At 31.9% G+C, this 21,491-nt stretch overlaps 1 protein-coding gene across 1 annotated transcript in view; it reads left to right on the top strand.

Moving 5' to 3' along the window:
• The window catches only part of LOC127729878 (high-affinity choline transporter 1-like), a 29,438-nt gene extending 8,183 nt beyond the window's left edge, over positions 1 to 21,255 (top strand). Inside the window, exons 2-8 of the mRNA XM_052237812.1 lie at positions 2,732 to 2,839; positions 6,977 to 7,132; positions 10,858 to 11,006; positions 12,296 to 12,448; positions 14,262 to 14,391; positions 15,110 to 15,333; positions 20,476 to 21,255. Coding sequence (XP_052093772.1) covers positions 2,732 to 2,839; positions 6,977 to 7,132; positions 10,858 to 11,006; positions 12,296 to 12,448; positions 14,262 to 14,391; positions 15,110 to 15,333; positions 20,476 to 21,111 — 1,556 coding nt within the window. The 3' untranslated portion in view covers positions 21,112 to 21,255. The remainder of the gene's footprint in view (positions 1 to 2,731; positions 2,840 to 6,976; positions 7,133 to 10,857; positions 11,007 to 12,295; positions 12,449 to 14,261; positions 14,392 to 15,109; positions 15,334 to 20,475) is intronic.
• The last annotated feature ends 236 nt before the right edge of the window (positions 21,256 to 21,491 follow it).

Here is a 21,491-nt window from a genome sequence, read left to right as displayed (position 1 = left end):
ATTTCCTTAACAATACAACGTAATTAAAACGTTTAGCTGATTTTTACAGAGTTATCTCCCTGTAGTGTTAGGTACCACCTTAACTCATCAGATCGATATAAAGCAGAAAAACATCTGACAGAATGACAGACAAGACGTGGCAGGGTATTTTTACATCCCTCACAACAAAAAAGACACAAAGTACAGATCTGAGAGTTACTGAAAGCTATTCAAAAGCAAATAACAACTAATAAAAACTCATGTATCTAAGACTAAAATATCAATCAGTTCACATCCAACATTCAATAGATTTAGGATAAAGACGTCATTAACAGTCAGAAGAAAACTCGACCTTGTGCAATGCCAAAACATAGGTATCTCGACAGATTGTAGTTCCGTGAAAGGCATATATGTACAACAATAATATTTAGTATGGTTTTAATTTACTGATACCGAAATTATACCAATAAAACAATATCCAAAATATCTAATTACAAGCAGTGTGTAATTGGTATCTTTAGTATAAGTTTATTGAAAGGATTGATACATTTGTAAGTTTACCCCATGTATTCTAATGTCTTCCTTCGGTATATATGAGGGTCTGGGTGGGGATTAACATAATAGAGAATAATGGGCGGAAAATATAAAAAAAATAGAGAAAAAGATGTTTTAAAGCTATTTTTGTCATGCTAAGCACATAAAAGTATAAATTGTGTACTATATATCAATCCGAACTCGTTATTCCCTCTAGCGGAATGTTTTACTATAATATGTCATGATGGTTTTTATTATAACGATAGTTTTGTCAATTTCAGTGTTGAAACGTATGTCATGCTCCTTCTCTAAATGGCAAGGACATTAGTTGTGACTTTGTATTGCACCCTTTCTTTCTGTTTGTGGTTAAATACATGCGCAAACTAAAAAAAAGTTTAGATAAATATAGCATCATAGAAATAGAATCATGTGCAAAACAGTGTAGGCGAGACCATTGATTGGCGCGCTAAAATATCCCATTGACTGGGTCAGATTAGGTGAACGTTCGTCTGTAACGCCCACAACTCACGACGTATTTATTATAAACATTTAAACTGTGTGGTTGCCAAAGGGTTTCAGTATATATACGAACTACAGTGCACAGTATATTATATACATATTTTATTTTTGATCATAAAATGTACGAAGTCGTCCATTACTATGTAAATTGGGTCGATTAAAAAAAAAGCTGAATATGTTTCTGTTGCCAAGGGTTTTTCACAAGTATAGTAGTTAGCAGAAAAGTTCACCAAACTATACATTTTACCTATTCAAAAACGTAAATGCAAATTCCACAAGGCTTGATCCAAATAGCCTTTTTATTGTCTAATAACTTGCAAGTACGAAAAAGACAGGACAGAAGTATATTTTGTCTATATGTTTTGTGTACGCACACTTTTTAAAGTTGATCATGCATTCGTTCTAAAATAAAATTTTGACCAGATAAAAGTTAAAAGATGACATAATTGGACAACCGCAATTGTTAAATCGCTTTGACGTCCGAAAAAAAAGATAATAATCAACACATGCATTGTAACTTTTAAAACCAGTTAAATCCTTTTTTTGCTGAAAGAACGTGCGATATCATAAAAATTGATTATCAAAACATAACAAAAACACAAGTAAAGAACGTTTAAGTATTCAATATAAATCAAAACACAAAGGTTATTCCTGATTAGTTTTTCGAATTATTTTATTTAGGCGTTGAGACCCTTTGGTGACCTCATAGTTTAAATGTCTATAATAAATACGTCGTGAGTTGTGGGCGTTACAGACGAACGTTCACCTAATCTGACCCAGTCAATGGGATATTTTAGCGCGCCAATCAATGGGCTCGGCTACACTGTTTTGCACATGATTCTAGTCTCTAACAAAAGTTGATATTGAAAAGGTCTCTATCAAACGATTACATCTGTAAATTGTAAATATATTGTTAATTCGATTAAAAGCTTTACAACGTGAATAAGTGATCACTTTACAAATTTTTTTGTTGGGGGGGGGGGGGGGAGGGGGGGGCGGAGTGGGGTGCATCCATGGTCCTCGTAAGGCTAATCATGCCATAATGCGTCTTGGCTTGAGAAGTCCTATCGTGCTTAAATAACCACTTTGTCATTGTCGCTAATGGTGAATTTATAGCTCCCTAGAATACCACCAGACCAGGTGCCAGTGCTTCAGATCAGTACTTGTATTGTTTAAATTGATACATTTTGTATGTAAATTTTCAGTTCAATAGTTCATAAGTACCTAAGGCTGTCGATAAATCCTATCAAGTAAAGTCGGCTTTGGTTGTAACAATTGTGTTTAGGTCCAGATTGTACGGAAATTGATATGCTTTGCTATTTAGCACTTAACTATAATTTGAATTTTGTCAAGGTTTACAGTTTCAAAATAAGTATACAGATTTCAGTGTACTATTTACTAAAATGCGATCACTAATCATTATCATTTACTGAATGATACAAAAGATAGACAATGCCACAATGTAAATAAAACAAATGTGCGTGTGAGGGAGACACTAAAGGGACAATCAACGGTCGGACCACATAACACTACACAACACACTAATACATGAGCGAAACGATCCAGACAAATCCCAGGGTTAAACTTATTAAATTTATTTATTAAATATTGATTGTCCGCAGGTTTTATCTTTAAGACAGAGCTATTGTTAGAGAAACCTTTAAAAGAGTTTAATTATGTGTTTATATTTTACATGTAGCTACCTGGGTTGGCGGAGGATTCATAAATGGATCGGCGGAGGCAGTATATGTCAGTGGTTTGGTGTGGTGTCAAGCTCCTTTTGGATATGCAGCCAGCATGTGGTTTGGTTAGTTGATAGAGATATATTTTTTTTAGACAGGAAAAAATTAAGAACGTTAAAGGTGATGATATACGAACAGTACGTCATCCTAGTTCTACAATATCGGCAGTTATACATGTACTGATTATATAATACAAAATGAGATAAAGTCAATGGTGTGTCTGATAGCTGGGAAGTATATACATGAGTGATGATTTTCCATTCAGTGACGTTTAACAACCTTGTTCCTGGCTAGGTCTCACTTTTTGTCATATAAATAATAATAATAATAATGTTACAGTATTTGAAACCAAATAAAAGTATACGAGAGTAATACAAATAAAACTTATTAGTACTTAAAATGAAATAAAACTCCTTTTCCTTAAAAAAAAACAACTGACGAGTTGATTGTAATTTGTTTACTGATGCATGCACAGTTTATTCTATTTTTATATAAAATGTGTTGTATATACATGATATATGTTCAACTTGTAAATTTTATTTTGTATTTTGTGTTACAAGGTTTTTTTTTTATATGCATTACGCCAATTAAGATTATATATAATGACATTTGTGATCTATATGCATTTTTATATCAAAATTACAATGTGACAATACTGTTAAACGATGACGAGATATACATTTTGTAATAAAAACTATTGATTTACACCTAATTTGAATCTAATTTTAAAATATTTCAAATGAAATTGCATTAATGATTTGAAATTTGTTTGAAAGTCCACAATTTATTAGAGAAATGATAACAGAAATATTTTTCATTACTTTAAAATGCTAATAAATTACAACAAAACTAATATTTTTTTTTATGTTTTAAATTAATACAAAATCTTAAACGAATACCTTCAATTCGGAAGTAAATCAAATAAATACACGTATAACACCAGCACACAGGCGCTATGGACGTGGACCCCCTTTTGTAAACATGTTTTTAATTTAGTTTGGAGGGGGGGGGGACAAATGTTTTATAATTATAATTATTTTTTTCCATTTACTTATTTAAAGAGTTTTTTAATATCCATTCGATATCTTAATCAATCAAAAAAGTAGTTAAACTTCATATTCTTGTCTTCCACGAAAATAAGAATAGAGAGGCAGCATATACAAAATCTCATCAAAGATACCAGGCTTATAATTTTTACGCCAGACGCGCGTTTCGTCTACAAAAGACTCATCAGTGACGCTCGAATCAAAAAGGTTAAAAGGTCAAATAAAGTATGAAGTATAAACTATCGTATGCACAGGAGCAAGAACACATCAAATAAGTGAAAATAAGTTAAAATATTGAAGAATGTTAACTATGACAAAATATTTAGCACAGCAAAGAAAACAGCGGCGCAAATCGTTTGTACTCAGTTTATTCCTCTATCAATAAGCTTTAATTTGGTGTATAAATTTTTCCTTGATTAGGGGCTGACGGGTTGCACCAGTCCATTCCATTATTCAAAATAAGCTATTTCTTAATGTTCACGCGTATTTCGATATTTAGGTCCTTCGTTACTCCTCTAATATGCGTTGCGGAACATATTGACTATATACCTTTTGTTTCTCTCTTAATAAGCTTTCGAATGAGGTATAAGGTATATCTATAATTAGGGGCTAAAGGGTCGTAGCAGTCCATTCCATTATCCAAAATATCCATTTCATTATTCAAAATTGGCTATTTCTTAATTTTCACGCGTATTTTGGCATTTACTCCTCCGTAACCCCTCTAATGGTTATTGCTGAACAATCGACTTGTTATATACATGATTAGAGGATGAAGAATAGCAAAGGTCCAGTGAAAATAAAAAAAGACTACGTAGAGTATTTTAATTTATATATAAAATTAAAAACCAATTGTTCAGAGAACAATTGAAGGTCTTTCCACATCAAATGTCTAAATTATTGATGAGAAGCTACATCCAGTTTACTCAAAATTACTATTGGCGTCCAAGCTTTGGTTTCTTCGTACTGATTCAATTTATATATGGTTTCTATATACTTTTGCCTGAAATAAGGGAGATAATTGCCAACTTCCGGTTTAGAAAATTTCACTTCCGGTCTCATATGATAGCTTTATTTATACTGATTCCAAAAATATATGGTTTATATATACTTTTGCATGTAAAAAGGGAGATAATTAGCTACTTCCGGTTTAGAAAATGTCACTTCCGGTCTCATATGATAGCTTTATTCATATGATTCCAAAAATATATAGTTTGTATATACTTATGCCTGTAATAAGGAAGATAATATGCTACTTCCGGTTTATAAAATGTTACTTTCGGTCTCAAAAGATAGGTTAACCTATGGTCATTCAAAAAATATATGGTTTCTAGGTACTTTTCCATGAAATAAGTGCAAAAAATACTACTTCCGGTTCACTCAAGGTCGCTTCCGGTTGACATTTTTCAAGGTCATATGTCAACCAACGGTTTGCAAAAGACCCTATGGCTTTATCATGTAACAAGTTGGAGTAATAATCAATTAACCTTAAATTGAATCATTTCAAGGACAATAACTCCTACAAGATGTCATTGGATTGTTTCAGACCAAATGTATCATATCTTAATCACAATTAGGCAAACATTTTGCACTTGTTCTTTAATTTGTATCTTTAAAAGTGACAGAGGAGATCAAATAACAAGGAAAAGTCAAAATTTAGAATATGACCTTGACCTTTGACCTTGGCCTCAATTTCATTTAAATGAACCAAGGAACTCAAATCAATATACCTTAGGTCTCTATTACTTACCATTCATGCTATACATTTATATATCCCTTATGTCAAATACAGAAGGGGAAATAACTCTCATATGGAGTTTACGTATCGCCTGAGGATATAACGAGCAATTTGGTAAAATAAATTTGTCGCTTTCTTTTACGGTTACGGAGGAGATGCAGTAACAAGGAAAACAGTGTTCAGGGAGATAACTCCTACAAAGAAAATTGTTCGGCTAAGAATGGGTGAAAATAAAAAGCGCATAAACTGTATGATATTATATAAGAAATATCTAAGCGACATCTTGCGAAACAAACATTTTACGTGAGAACAAAATTAGGCGGAAGAAAAAAAAAAAAATAATAATAATAATAATAATAATAATAATAATCAGAACAAATACAATAGGTCTTTCCACAGAAAAGTGGAAAGACCTAATTATGTTTTGGTATTCAGGTCGTCCATACATTGAATCAAGGAATTTCTGTTAAAAATAGTTAGGAAAACCCACTAGTTTATCCTCCGAAACTAGGAACCAGATAAATAAATCAAATTAAAATTTAAAGAGTGTTTATATTTATTTTTTTCTGATATCAATTTGAATATTTGTTAGATAACACAAAAAAGACTAATTTAGAAATACGGGATATAGCTATAGTGTCACAGTCATTTTTTTAATTTTTATTTCACTGTTCACCGCTTCAACTTGAATAATGAAACATAAACTATTTCATTATTCATCACTTAACATTGAATAGTGAATAGTGAATTATTCATTATTCATTATTGAATTTTGAATAATGAAAAATGAATAATGAACGTACTTTAGCGCGGTCAAAAGGTCCATGTCCAAACCGCCTTTGCATCGGTATCAATTTTTTGTTAAACATTGTTAAAACTACTCTGTATAATGTAAATTAAAGCCATTGGATTTTGTTGGTTTTGTTAAATATTTGAATTCGTTGTTTCTCTGGACCCACACAAACAGCCAATATTGGAAACCACGATTCAAAGTAAATTGACCAATTTCATATTATACCAACTTTGTTTTCAATTTTAGATTTTTTTTTGGCTGAAACAGAAAATGAAAATCTTCTTGAGCTATTCACAGGACTAAACTGGACCAATGTTGAAAAAATGCCAGGTGGTGGAGGGGGGGGGGGGGGGGGGGGTGGGGGGGGGGGTGGAGGGGGGGGAGGGACATTTATGGTTAATGCATATACTTTTTACATGTCCCACTTCTAACGTTGCGTATTTTGTGCTCCCTCCCTTTCCCTTTTTTCAAAATGCTATACCCGCCGCTGTTTGCATTGTCTCATATGAAACATAAAATTCTCATTTAAAACGTGGAAGTGTTGACTTGAACATAGTGTATAAGAGAAGGAAAGGGATTTGATTAAGCTGAAAGAAGTAATTCATTATTATCTATTCTAATCTAACAGGTGGATATTTCTTCGCAAAGAGGATGCGTACCTTAGGATATGTAACAATGTTGGACCCATTGCAACTAAAATACGGGAAAAAGATGGGAGCTTTACTTTACATTCCCCCATTGTCTGGTGATATATTCTGGTCTGGTGCAATACTTGGTGCTCTTGGTAAGTTTAATATTTTATCTTTCTTTAATTAAGGACAAACATGATTTTTCATATTTTCATCACTGATAAAAGAAGATATATAGTTAAAATATATGTGTCAATGTATAAAGTAAATAATCTTCTACACAGCAAGCAAAATAATATTAAGAATATTTTTTGTTAACATGAATACTTTTTTATTGCATTTTTAAAACGATACAACCATAAACGCAGTAAACCTAAGTTCAGGTATAAGACATGGGGCGCATTACATTTGCGCCAATTTTTACAAAACCCAATCTTTCATTTGCGCCACAAGGTTATATTTCATTTGCGCCAAAAAATAAAAACTACGTTTGCGCCATTTTACAGATAAAATATAACGGAAAAGTTTAAAATATTTATTGCTACATCGCGAATAAGATTTTTTTTAGAGTAAGTTCATACTCATTTTTTAATATAAAACTGACAGTCACTTAGGTTTAAAATTATATAGTGTTCATATGTTTGAGGTGTCAAGATGGACATTGTCAATTCTGAGACAAACAGTTTTCTCGGAATTGGATTGTTTCATGTTTTTCATGTCGACTATACGGTATGGATTTTTGAAGGCCGTACGGTCGTCTATAATGGCTTTCATCCACTTCATTTAAACTTTGGTGGATAGTTGTCTCATTGGCAATCATATCACATCTCCTTATTTGTATATAGAGGAAATAAGTCTGTAATTTTTTATGACCACACATATAGGTTATCCAGTGTTGCTTACAAGTCTTGTGTCAGAACAAACTTTTAGTTTACTCCAGTGTATAGTGCCTTCTTTTAGGTTTTATGATCTCGTTTATTTATAACAAAACTGGTTTAACATTATTATGAAAAGTCTCTTATTATAGTGCTTTCATTATGGTTACGATGACTGATTTCGGAGGAATATGTTGTATTATGTAATCAAAAAATGTGTTTTAAAGTTATTATTAAAAGTCTCTTTTGAATACAACTTTTTTTTAATACTATTTACCTGTATTTACCTGTATTATTTGCGCAAATGAAATGTTTTATTTTGACGCAAATGAAATATGGTTTGTGGCGCAAATGACCAAAACCATAAAATCATTACAATAATCATGGTCATTACGTATATTAATTTACATTTCGTCTAGCATCTAGACATTTAATGATATAGTTCCTAAAATATTTTAGGACAGACACATTTTCATTAGTAAATAACCAAACAAATTTTGCCTCATTTGAGAGATATGAAAAATTAGACAAATACTGTTTATTTCCTTGAAAAATATCTCCCTATCATCTTTGTATGCTGGACAACTAGTAATAAAATGTTGTTCATCTTCAACCAAATTAAGGGTACATTTCTTACAAAGCCTTTGATCTCTTTCTATATATAAATTTTATTCCTGTCCGTTTCTATTTTGAGATCATGGGCACTGATTCGGATTTTACACATGGCACTTCTCAATTGAAATTTGTTAAAAGATAGATACATTTCTTTAGAAAAACAAGTTTTTAGTTTGAAATAAGTATCTACTTTACTACTTTTTGTATCTGTTCTTTTTGTGTTCCAAAATTTTACAAAACTATTACAAAGTGTTTGCTTAACTGACTTGATAAAAAAGTTTAGCTTTACCTCCAAAATTATAATATTCAGCTTTTTAAAAATATAATGTATGGATGAATACCAGCATTCAATATTATTAGTAAACATGTTTTTGTTACACATATAGGTATCGTACAGTAAACGATCTTTCATATTTTTTTTAATTCTAAACCAATATTTCAACATTAATAATACAACTGAAAAATATAAAGGAATCTACCAAGTTCTCCTACATTGTAGCACAGCTAAGTTAGAAAAGTTTTGTTTACACCTAAATATACTTCATATATCTTGAATTGGATTTATCTAAAAAATCATTAATATAAATGTGGTGTAATAAATATTCACTTTCTTTCTGGCATGCTACAGATCTAGTTTTAAACATAGTTTTACCTGTAATTTCACTGCTATACATTAAAATAGGTTTTATTGTATGGCCATATATATGTAATAGAGTAGAAATACTTGGATTGGGAGATGATAATAAAAGATCTTTGCAATTTGAATACAGCTTTTAGTGATTTTTTGTGCAATTCTTCCTTTCCTTGCTTAAAAAGTCCACTAGATATAAATTTAAAACCTAAATACTCATAACTGTTTACACATTCTATAGTATCTCTCTCGAAAATGAAACGAAAAACAGTTTGAACTACTAAAGTACATTTTACTTTGAAATCAAATGAAAGAAGTTTCTTGTAATAATAACGTTATTGAAGCTATTGAGCCAATGCATCCATATATACTAGTCAACAAAAGAAACGATACACGGCAATGTATTTTCCATATATAATGAAATTGGATACACTGTTCCAAGGTTAATAATTGCCCAATTGGTCTAATATTTTCAGAGTGTTATTTTCTTAACAAAACCATCGATTTAAGGCAAATACGGGAATTTTTTGTGTGTGCAATTTTTGTTATTTCAAAAATCGTATTTTCACCCCCCCAAAAAAAAAAAAAAAATCGATATTAGAACTTAAAACTTTAAACTTAAACATGGTCTGCTTAAAATTTTGTATGCCTTTGCAGATATTTGAACACTTAATTCTCATCTTCGAAATTAAGTGCCGACTTTTGTCATCATTTTCCGCAAAATAAATTTGACCCCTGTGTTCAATAACACGGTATTTTCTCACTTTCCAATTTGGTCAGATTCTTTTAATCATATGCATTTGCTTTGCAAATGAATGTTTTTCAATGGATAATTTAACAGTTTTTCCTATTTCTTATATTTTATAACAAATTGGAGTTCAAACTTGTGTATCGTTACTTTATTTGACTAGTTTATATACTAAACTAAGACCTGTATGCATGTATTTTACATTTATTAAGAATCTATAATGTATTACCGACAAATAATATTTCATTCAGAGACTGTTGAATGCAAGCTAATTAACTTTCGAGTTTGTTGCCGAAGTTTACCGGATCGTAACATTGATTAAGCATTCACCACAGAGCACGTGCTATTATTTTGTTAAATTATCTATGCGTTCCCATTTGTTAATTACACTTTTCCTTTACAGTTGTTATACGATTTGGTGTATTTAATTTGTTTTTAAGAATCAGTTATTACTTTTACCTTCAAGTCCACGTTTGTTTACATTCTTTCATCGCGGTTTTTACATCGCACTTGCGATGTACGGTGGCCGAAGTTCTAACGAGAGGTCTCGTAGTTACGGTAACTGCATACGGGAAAATATCTGCGAATTAGTGTACGGGATGACAATAATTCAATAGTAATACATCTATGAAGATTCTGATAAGATAAAGGGTTTTCTTTTACAAGAAAGTTCACGTACACGTGTTTTATAGTAAAACTTATAACCTGTTTTAACAGGGAAGTCATCTTCTGTGGAGAATGCATCGCTGATATATATTTCCGAACCCATGCATATACCTAGTCAGCTGGAGGGTAACAAAGTAATTTTACTGTATTACCAAACGTTTGTTGTAATATCAGCCCACACATTTGAACAAATATGTTGTAAATTAAAATGTTCAGCATTATAATGTATAAATGAACATTTGGTGTATAGGATATTCTTCGCCAATTTAGATTTTTTTGAGTCTTGAAAAAATGATACCTTTTATATAAAACAAGCATTCTTTAATGAGAAGTTTCAAATTGTAGGTACAACTCTCTCAGTAATTATAGACCTTGATTATAACACGGCTGTTATAATATCCGCTGGTGTCGCTGTGTTTTATACCTTGTTTGGAGGGTTATACTCGGTTGCCTATACAGACGTCATACAACTGATATGTATTTTTGTAGGTCTTGTAAGTATATAGCGTCATTCTTTGTATCGTAAGAAAGTAGGTCCTGAAATATACACTGCACCAAAGAAGAAATAAAAATCATAAGTCAAAGTAGCACGGACAAAATAAAAACAGACACCAAATATCTTCAACCACAAGACTGAGCTACATGAACTCTAAATAAATCAGAGGGAAGCTTCGGAAAGGTAGACATTTCATGCAACCATCGTGTTGTATGTTCAAATAAAGTCAAACACATATTTACAGTGAGCTGTTGTTATTTGAGAGTTGTTATTGATTGAGCAATTTAGTGATACTCGTCCTGAACATGACATATTTGCCACTGGACGTTAAGCAACCAAAAATCAATCAATCAATTGGTGATAGTTAAATCTTTGTTTGGTACTTGAAGTTTGTTACGATTCTATATCTCCATGCAGGCCATCTCAGTAGATGTTGACAATTTGCATGCACATTTGTTTATAACTGAAGACCATATGTTTACTATTTGATGTTGTTTATAATTGAAGACCGTATTTTAACTATTTGATGTTGTTTTGTGTTATCAGTTTGTGGTCTCATTGACGTAAAAATCAAAATCTTCGTTTAGTTATACTTATGCAAATTAAAACCAGAGAACATGACTGTGAATGAGTGGAATGTGAACAATCAATTAGTTAAAAACACTGAAAACTAGTTAACACCTTGGCCCAGACATCTCGTTGATCAGGTACTTGGATGTGTAGGCGTGTAATGGTTTATATGCACGGCCAACCTTCATTGTCGAGAACACAACATGAATAAAAGTATTAAGTCCATTAGGACACTTGAAATGTAGGAATGTACTGAAATTGATAAAATTATCTAGGTATTGACTTGAAAGCAAACTCACGGGCTTTGTTCATTGTTGATGTCCGTACTGTGACCTATAGTTGTTAATTTTTGTGTCAGTTGGTCTCTTGTGGAGAGTTGTCTCATTGGCAGTCATACCACATCTTCTTTTTATATCAACAGTATTGAAGATTTCCCGTGCAAACTCCCGTTAAAAGTCGGTACCAAGATAGACATAGAAACAGCAGGTAATATCAAGCGTCAAGTTGCTCTGTTGACGTCAGAATAAAGCTTTTTAAACAAATGGTTGTCCTAATGATATTAATTTAGTTCAACAGCATAACGTATACTTTTCAATGTTTTTCTTTAAATCTCCTAAACATAATTTTGCACACGTTGTAAGAGCTTTTTCTCAATGGATAAAACATAGTTTGTTGTGCTCGCTTATGAGGTTTGAAAAAAATTGTTATTACTTTCAGTGGTTAACAGTACCATTTGCAATGATGCACGACGCAGTAACAGACATATCAGTCAACTATACAACAGTCTGGATAAAAGATCTCGATCCAAAATATGCTGGACAATATATTGATTCGTACCTCCTCCTTATTTTAGGAGGAGTAGGTTGGCAGGTAAAACCAATCAACTGATTGTCAAATAAATAAAACTTCGTTCAATAACTTGTACGGTAATTTATGGATCTATCATTGATAAATAGGTAGTTGAAATTGATTTTGAAAATATTTGTCATAGTTTATTTATTTATTTTGAGATATTCCCGATATTCTGTGGTCGTGTGACAGTTTGGATAAGATTAGTAGTAGGATTAACGTCAGTTAAGAGACTTATGCAACCAAACAAACCAATAGACTCATCATAGATAACAGGCGTCAGACGCGCGTTTCGTCTACAGAAGACTTATCAGTGACACTCAAATCAAAAAGTTTAAAAAGCCAAAATAAAGTAAAAAGTTGAAGAACATTGATGACAGAAAATTCTGAAAAGTATTTCCAAATGTTTGAAAATTTAAAGTTTTGGAAACAGTTAATTTATAGTTGTGACCATGTTAATAATAGTTCATGTCAACACAGAAGTGCTGACTACTGAACGGGCGACTGGACTACTACCAAGTTTAACTTGAAGAACGGAAAACCATCATTTTAAACAATTACATTGTAATCCTCTTAGCATGGCTTAGATGTTATTCTTTGTGTGTATGGCTTGTTATTCCGAAACTATTAAAAGATAATTAGAATTATAACTAATAATTAACATATGAAAACATAATGATACAACTACACGTAGTTTATATATATATGATGTATGTTGTAAAGATAAATTAGAAGGTATTGTATACACTGACTGCCAAATAAAAATAAGAAGATGTGGTAACTACAATTTATGATTGCCAATGAGAGAAGTTACTATCCACCACAGACCAAATAACTAGGATACGAGCAATTTAATGTCACTGTAAGACCTTCGACAATAAACAAAACACATACGGTATAGTAAGGTACATGTATAAAAGGCCCCGGCATGACAAGTTGTGAAACAATAAAAAAAGAATACTGATTAAAATGGATTACACCCCCTGATGTAAGACACCTGTTTGTTAACTCCCAACACTAGACCGCCTCCCCTAACCGTGGAAAGTGGCGTAAAACATAATACAAGAAAATACTGTGCTAATCAATTGGAAAGTGTTTGATTCATCAGATCGTTAGAAGTACAAAAACAACCAATCGAAAGACAAAGGACACTTAGTACCAGTCTGAAATCACTTTCAGTTACTGAAAGCTAGTTCAAAGTCCAATTTCATCTCATAAATTGTGTTTTCCAAGACTAAAATAGGACTTGGAAAACACGCAACGAATTTACTGTAAAGACGTCATATGCAGACAGAAAAAGCATTGCTTACCTATAATTTGGTACTTATTACAGGCATTATGACCATAATTCATTATTAATGGGAAGTGTTGTAATCATTTAATTTCGTGGGTACAGATTTTCGTATTTGATTAAAAAAAAATGTGGATATTTAATTTCGTAGTTTTGCAAAAGTCTACATTCCAGACTACAGAAAATGTGTACTTTGTTGAACATTTAAATTCGTGGTTTACCTCAACACACAAAAACCACGAAAATTAATTTTCAATGAATAAACACGTTTAGTTCTGTATTAAATTATTTGAAGTACAATCGATGTTAGTACAGATGAAGGCAATAATCGAAGATCATACTACATTGTTAAACTGAAAACATTTAAGAATAAGAATAAGCTTATTTAAAGGATCAATAAATGTAGATGGCATTTTATTTAATATCTAGCTCAAAACTAATACAACATTTTCAATTCATTATCAAACCATATATTTTAGTTGTTATTAGAAAATCTTATCTATTTTTCTAACACTTATTAACTTCCTTATTTTTACTTTTAAGGTATATTTTCAAAGAGTTTTCTCTGCAAAAACGTCACGTATTGCAGAGATATTATCGTACGCTGCAGGGTTTGGTTGTATATTTTTGACAATTCCAGCCGTACTGATTGGTGCTATTGCAGCCAACACAAGTGAGTCAAGATAAATGATGTTCCTGGTATTCCGTACAAAACGTTTTTGTTTTACTATACCCTTATATGTTAACAAACGATGCTCAAACTTCGTATTCTCTTTTGTGTTATATTCTTGTGTTTTCTCTCATGAGCTCAGATAATTATTATGAGGGTCTGAATGGGGTTTACGGACTAGAGAATAATGGATAAAAAGTATTAAAGAATAGAGTAATATAGGCGAAAAAATAAATAATATAAAATAATGGGGTGTTAAAATATAAAGAGGAGAGAAATGAGGGATCACATCAAGACCCTCTATTATGTGCATTTTAAAAAATGATTCGCCCACAACATACGCTTCTAGACAACATGGCCCTTTTCACGAAGCATTTATATCGTATACAAATATTCGGTAAAATGGTTAACATTATTAACTGGTCTTAACTTCGGCAAATTAGAATTTTGATACGATATGTTCAAATATGTCCAAAAGGTTTTGCCAAAATGTTTCAACAAAACATTTAAAAACCAATTTTAGACGCTATCGATCGACCTTTTTAATTTAAAAAAATCCATTTGTTCGTACAGCATAAACCATGGAAACACAAAGTTGTGTCGAACGAATAAAATTCACATTCACTAATTTAGTTTTTATCATTATGAGCATGCATGCTTTCATCTATATCATGTAGATTTAAAATTTAATAGAATATCATTTATAACGTCTTTATTTAAGATTGGAATGAAACGGCATACTACAAGGCCACCGAATATGGACTGCCAGACGGGGATGAAAGATTTACATTGCCTTTGGTTATGCAGTACCTTTGTCCAACAGCTGTTTCCTTTTTTGGGCTAGGAGCTGTTGCGGCAGCAGTGATGTCGTCTGCTGATTCGTCTGTGTTGTCTGCAAGTGGGATGTTTTCCAGAAATATATACGGGGCTGTTATACGACCAAAAGTAAATAGATCAATATTTTTGGTAACTTTAACACGCTCACCAGTTAAAATGAATTACGACAGAATATAATTTTAGTTACATTAAACTCAGATTGAATATATCCAGAATTGATAGTAAAATACTGTTCAACCCAAACAATCTTAAAAAACTTAAACGATTTTGTAAAAAAGCACGGTTAGGCATATATGGCAGCATAAAATGCCATTACCTTAATAGTGTTTATAAATTGATAAACGTAAATCAAATGCCTTTCAGCGGGAACGAAAAAGTTCAGGGCTAAGTTCAATGCGAGAGAATGCAATTTCTAAAATTCGAAGAATCTTTTGATGTTTGAATAGTTCACTTATTTTGCATGGTTATTTGATAAATGGAAATTGATAGTAAAATACTGATCAACACAAATAGTCTAAAAGAATATATACGAGGCTGTAAAATAGCACTGTTAGGCATATTATATATATATATATATATATATATATATATATATATATATATATATATGACAGTATAAAATGCCATTACATTAATTGAGTTTATAGATTGATAAACGTAAATCAAATGCCTTTCAGCGGGAACGAAAAAGTTCATGACTAAGTTCAAAGCGAGAAAGTGCAATTTCTAAAATTAAATAAAAAAAAACATTACACATATTCCTCGTGGTTAATTTCTAAAATGAAATGTCTGGTTGTATCTGGCTAGAACTATTTAGTATAATTGTCAGTAATCTAAAGTGACACGGTCACATGGCGGTCACGGTCACATGGTGACTTCTGGCGCAGATCCAGGATTTGAAGTACATGTAAGTTCTGTCGCAACCCTAGTAATTTTGAAAACAGTTTTTGACGTATCATTTAAACAAATTACTTTTTTCGATTTGTGGGGGATAATGTGACCCAGAGCCATGCCTTGATTCTCAACTGGATTTAATACAAAAAGCGTAACTAACTTTTATTATTTGAATTTCTATAATTATTTATTGACAATTGTGAAATAAAAACATGATACCGACGTCAGTGCTGACAACACGCGTCTCAGATATAACCATAGTTGGATATGATCGAGCCAAAAACATTGAAAGCAAACAAAATGAACAAATAAGATAATGAACACTGAAGCAGTCATTAACAGGACAGTTAAAATATTTTAAACTCAACTTTGCATGAGAGAGGTGTAATCTAAGGCCGTGTTCACACCAAACGCTGCGTACTGTAAACCTGTTTACAATTAGTTTCATGTAATGAACACTGGTTTCACTTAAAATTTGTTCTCATATCTACATCGGTTTTAATTACTTGTACATGAAAATTGTTCACACCAATAAACAACATGCACACGTAATTTGCATGTACTTTTATACATAGAATTGAATTAAAAATTTCTCTGAAAACTTTTGTATCAGTTAGGTGCAGACCAATTTTATTTGGAGGGGGAGGGGGGGGGGGAGAGATAACTTGTTTTTAGAGAAAAAAAAAAAAATTTGTTTCATGAGGGAAATAGAAAAATTGTGTGATTCCATTGAAAATGAAGGGCGGGATTCAACATGGAGTTTGAAAAATGTTATTAAAAAAAATAGTGTTAGTTTTTTGTATTGAAGTAATAGAAAATGCTTTGTACCACGAAGATGAATGGTCGGTACCTTTAGAAAATCGTTCTATTGATTTAGAGGACTTTGAGAGTTCCAAAGATGTCATTATTACGCATGCTAAAACAGCGCAACATAGGCAAACAATTGATTTTGAAAGATTGATGGATTGATGACTGCTTAATGACCAGTGACAAATATTTCATGCATGTACATGACGAGAACAAATTCACAATAAATGCAATCGGTAGGTCCTGTAATAAAGGCTGTCCGAGATGAAGATCGGGACAGTTTGAACTACCATTTGAAAATGAGTATATATTGGATAGGGACAGAAATTTTGCCTTGCAACAGGCTACATACGGACCACTCAAAGAGTTGTTGCAAAGGTTCTACACGAGGCATCGGATTTAATGTCCCTGTTCTGACCGGACTTGGCCGAGTACTTGTACTTTCCACACAGCCAAATGGACGACCACTTTGGCATTGGTTTTACGGCCGATCGGATGAAGACCTAGGTGCCCATATTTTTATTCCCAAGTTACACCTTGGATGATTTAGGAAACGAAGTCTGAACTGGTACTAAATGTAAAAAAAAACTGGTCCAAGACATGATGAAAATGAATATTTTGTCTCACAAAATGTAGGATTTTGCAATTGCAAGAAATAGAAAAAGTGAAAATAGCTTTAATGAATATTCTATCAGCAAAAAAGAACCCCTCCCACTGAAAATCAAGTTGTGAACTAATGCTTTTAAAATCATGTTTTAAACTGAGCAAGTTTTGAGTTTTTGTCCTATGAATAGGTAAATAATTTATTTCATAATATCATTGTAATCATTGTTAATCAATATATGTATCTTCCGTAAATGTTCACAATACAATCCACATTCTTAAAATATCTAGTTTTATGAACACTTAACCCACAAAAGGCCTACATTGACTATCGAATGCATGTAGTCTACACCCGTTTTAAACTACACGTAAACATTGATTTTTATCAATGGAAACGTAATAGAGTTTAGTTTAAGTATGGAATGCACTTACACAACATCGAGTTAAGCTCAATCTGAACACGGCCTTTAAGTTAGTTTTAGTACGGTTATAACCTTAACTGGAAATTGTACAATTAAATTTTTAAAATCATACCATTACCCATGCAAAGTACTGAAATTGGGCGAGTTTTAGAACTCACTTCATTGTTAAAAAATTAAAATGTTAAACTGTTAAAGAAAACATCATAACCGTTTATTTTGAATTTAGAACGAACTGTCAAATTGTTTTATGTCCTGTTTGAAATACAACTTTGACATTCGTCAATTTCAATTATTGGTGCTAAGTCAGCAAAAAAAGACTTCTTACTTCTAGTGGTATAAGGGTTTGCTTGATATAGAAGAAAAGTGTTTATACCCTCCATTAGCGATTACTAAGCTGTGTACATGTTGAATACATTTAATAATATCTGTCAATTCATACGACAGTAGTAAATTTTCACAACTCTGCGCGTAGTCAAAAAAGTGATTAACCAAATTTTGCTTGGTTACTAATAAATTATGAAATTTAGTTATAATTTACCCCTTTGCCGCTAAGCATCAACTGTACAGGCTACAGTCTATAGTAAATGATCTCATCTTTTTTTATCAGCATGATTGTTTTTTTGTGAATTTAAAAAAAAAATAATTTGCTGCTCGCAAAGAGAAACATCTTTCAGGTTAAATATTGTATCATGTTCTTATGTAGTCTTTTATGTTTTGTAAAGATATGTTGAGGCGAAGAAAATTCAAAAGAATGTGTGATATTCCATTTTTCTTCAGCTTAAGTTATTAAGTGACATTTTATCAAATAAAGCGGCATAACTGAGATTCATACTGGTAAAAATTATATGTATTTTACTACTACGGTCCTTATTCTCCTCACCATTGCAGGTATCCAATATAAAAGAATAAAACAATTAGAAACAATTGATGCCTTTATAATAGCCAAAAGTTTTGTAAAAAGAGAATATCATACGGCTTTTTTTAATATCACACCTGTATCAACCCGAGACACCAATATAACAGTGCTCTGCTCGAGGAATTATATTGGTTGAGGGTTGATACGGCGTGTGATATTGAAAAAGCCATATCATATACACTTTATTATATACATGTACCTCAAGTACAACTTATCTCTTTTATGTATTTGTAACGAGAAATGACGTAATACTAGGGGTTTGATAAAGCTTTTGTCAGTTGGAAAGCGGGTCACGGTTTGACCCCAAGTCTATCAGCAACAATAGAGTCACGTGACCGTGAAAATTCAGTAAAAACTACGGATGAGACAAACCTCATTTTTACTCACTAAAATACCACTGTCATGATAACAACTTATTGGTCAAAATAATCTTGAATATACATAGTTTTAATTCGTCAAAACTTACACATCAACTCAAAGTCCTTTTTCTTCATTTTATCTTCAAACTTGAAGTTTGTGTGAAAATTGTCAAGTCTCTGATCGAAAAATCTAAATATTTTCGAGGAAACTGAAAATGATGGGCTGAATTTGAATTTGATAAAGCATCTCATTAAGACAAACACTCGATATGAATATCTAGGCAATAGAGATGGCTGATAATTTTCAGAACGGAATGGATAAAGTTATAGCAAATAAAAGTTATTTTTGACAATGTTCTATGTCGTATTGAAACTATATTGTTCACAAAACCTACAAACTTTAAAAATCAATTATAATAAAAGCATGACAAGTTGAAAAAATAGTTTAAACGTCATTTTTTTTTTGCCGATTGTAGCGCCACCTAATTAATTCCCCCTGCTATTGTTGCCGATAGAGCTTGACGACAACGGACGTTTCCGAGGACTTGCTTTCCAACTGTTGTAACCGTTACTGATTTTGATTACGTGACGTCATACAATTAAGGGGTTTGATACACCCTTTGAACCGTGACTGATATCGATATCATCACAGATGGCTGATACAGATACAGCACGATTGTCATCAATTGTATTACACATACAATTTACCTATATTTACTACTATGTATATAACAAAGGACCAAAACTATAAGCTTGAAAAAAATGAAAACAACACTTTATAAATGTCAATCATCAGAAGAGTTTCTTCTGGATTTACCTTTATCAGGAACACTCAAAGCTGAATATATGAAAACCAAGGATGTATAAGAAAACTAAAACAGTTGAAGAACAATTTGACCAAGAGACCAAAAAAGGCCATAACATAATAGCCAATTTCATCTAAGGTCAACACTGCCTGAGGGAGTTAATACCTTAGTTCCTTAATAATTTCAGTTTAGATTTATTAACGATAGATAAACTTTAATAGTCAATATGTATTTTTAATGCTGAATGTTATTTATTAACACAATATTGTAAGTACCTGTTGGACTTTCAAAAATGTTTGAATGCCTACAACAACACAAAATGCAGATAGTGCTAAGTATAGGCAAGAACAGATAACAGTTAAAACTAACAATTTGATTAAAGGGACAGCCTTGAATTTATTACTAGTTTCTAATAATATTACTGTATAACATTTCTTCTTCAGGCTTCAGACAACGAAATTACATGGGTTATGAGAATAGCAATAGTTGGTATTGGATCGTTAGCAACAATCATGGCAATTCAAGTTGGATCTATTTATGACCTGTTTGTGTTGTGTTCTGACTTTGTGTATGTTATGTTGTTTCCTCAATTGACATGCGTGATTTATTTCAGTGATATGAACACATATGGTTCTCTTGCAGGTTATATAATGGGACTATTTTCCCGATTAGCAGGGGGTGAAAAAACCCTAAGTATACCAACGTTGATAAAGTTCCCATGGTACAATGAAACGGAAGATTCACAACTTTTCCCGTTTAAAACATTCTCTACGTTGATAACATTTATCTTTATTTTTCTTGGTTCGTATTGCACGAACTATATTTTTGAAAAAGGACTTTTACCCGCCAAGTGTGACATTTTTAAGTGTTTCGTCAATCTCGACGACAAAAAAGAGAAACTTGGGACAGTCTTTTCAAGGCATTCGTTGACTACAATTGATAAATTAGAGTGTCTTGCTGATAATAAAACAATTAGAGCAGATTTAAACGAAGATTTATCAGAAAAACAAAACGGATTTATTCCAGTCGACGACGAAATAAATACACCAAATATGCACTACGGTAATACCAAATTATAAATCCATTTTTAGTTTAGACAATCCTGGAATTATAAGTCCTTAGATTTGGTGTTTGTTAAATCCATTGCTTTTGTTTTTTTTACTTTTATATTTACTTCTCTTATGGTATGTCATTAAACTTTGTTTAAAGTCTTTATTCTAACACTTTGCCTAGTTGCTTGATATTACTATTTAGAAATATTACACGCTGATATTTGAATTCGTGCAATATTGGGATTTTTATTAACAGCAACAAGATTTCTTTTCGAACGCACACAATTTTAAAGTGTTATTTTTGTTTACTAGCACTGAGTCTAAATCGCTGATTGTGGACTGTTAGTCCCCGAATGTATTTTTTTCCATTGCTTCGCCAAGATTTAGGGGACGACCATTTGATATTC

This window comes from Mytilus californianus, unplaced genomic scaffold (assembly GCF_021869535.1).
Source record: "Mytilus californianus isolate M0D057914Y unplaced genomic scaffold, xbMytCali1.0.p SCAF_2, whole genome shotgun sequence".
Lineage (NCBI taxonomy): Eukaryota > Metazoa > Mollusca > Bivalvia > Mytilida > Mytilidae > Mytilus > Mytilus californianus.
This window is presented reverse-complemented; position numbering and strand designations above follow the sequence as displayed.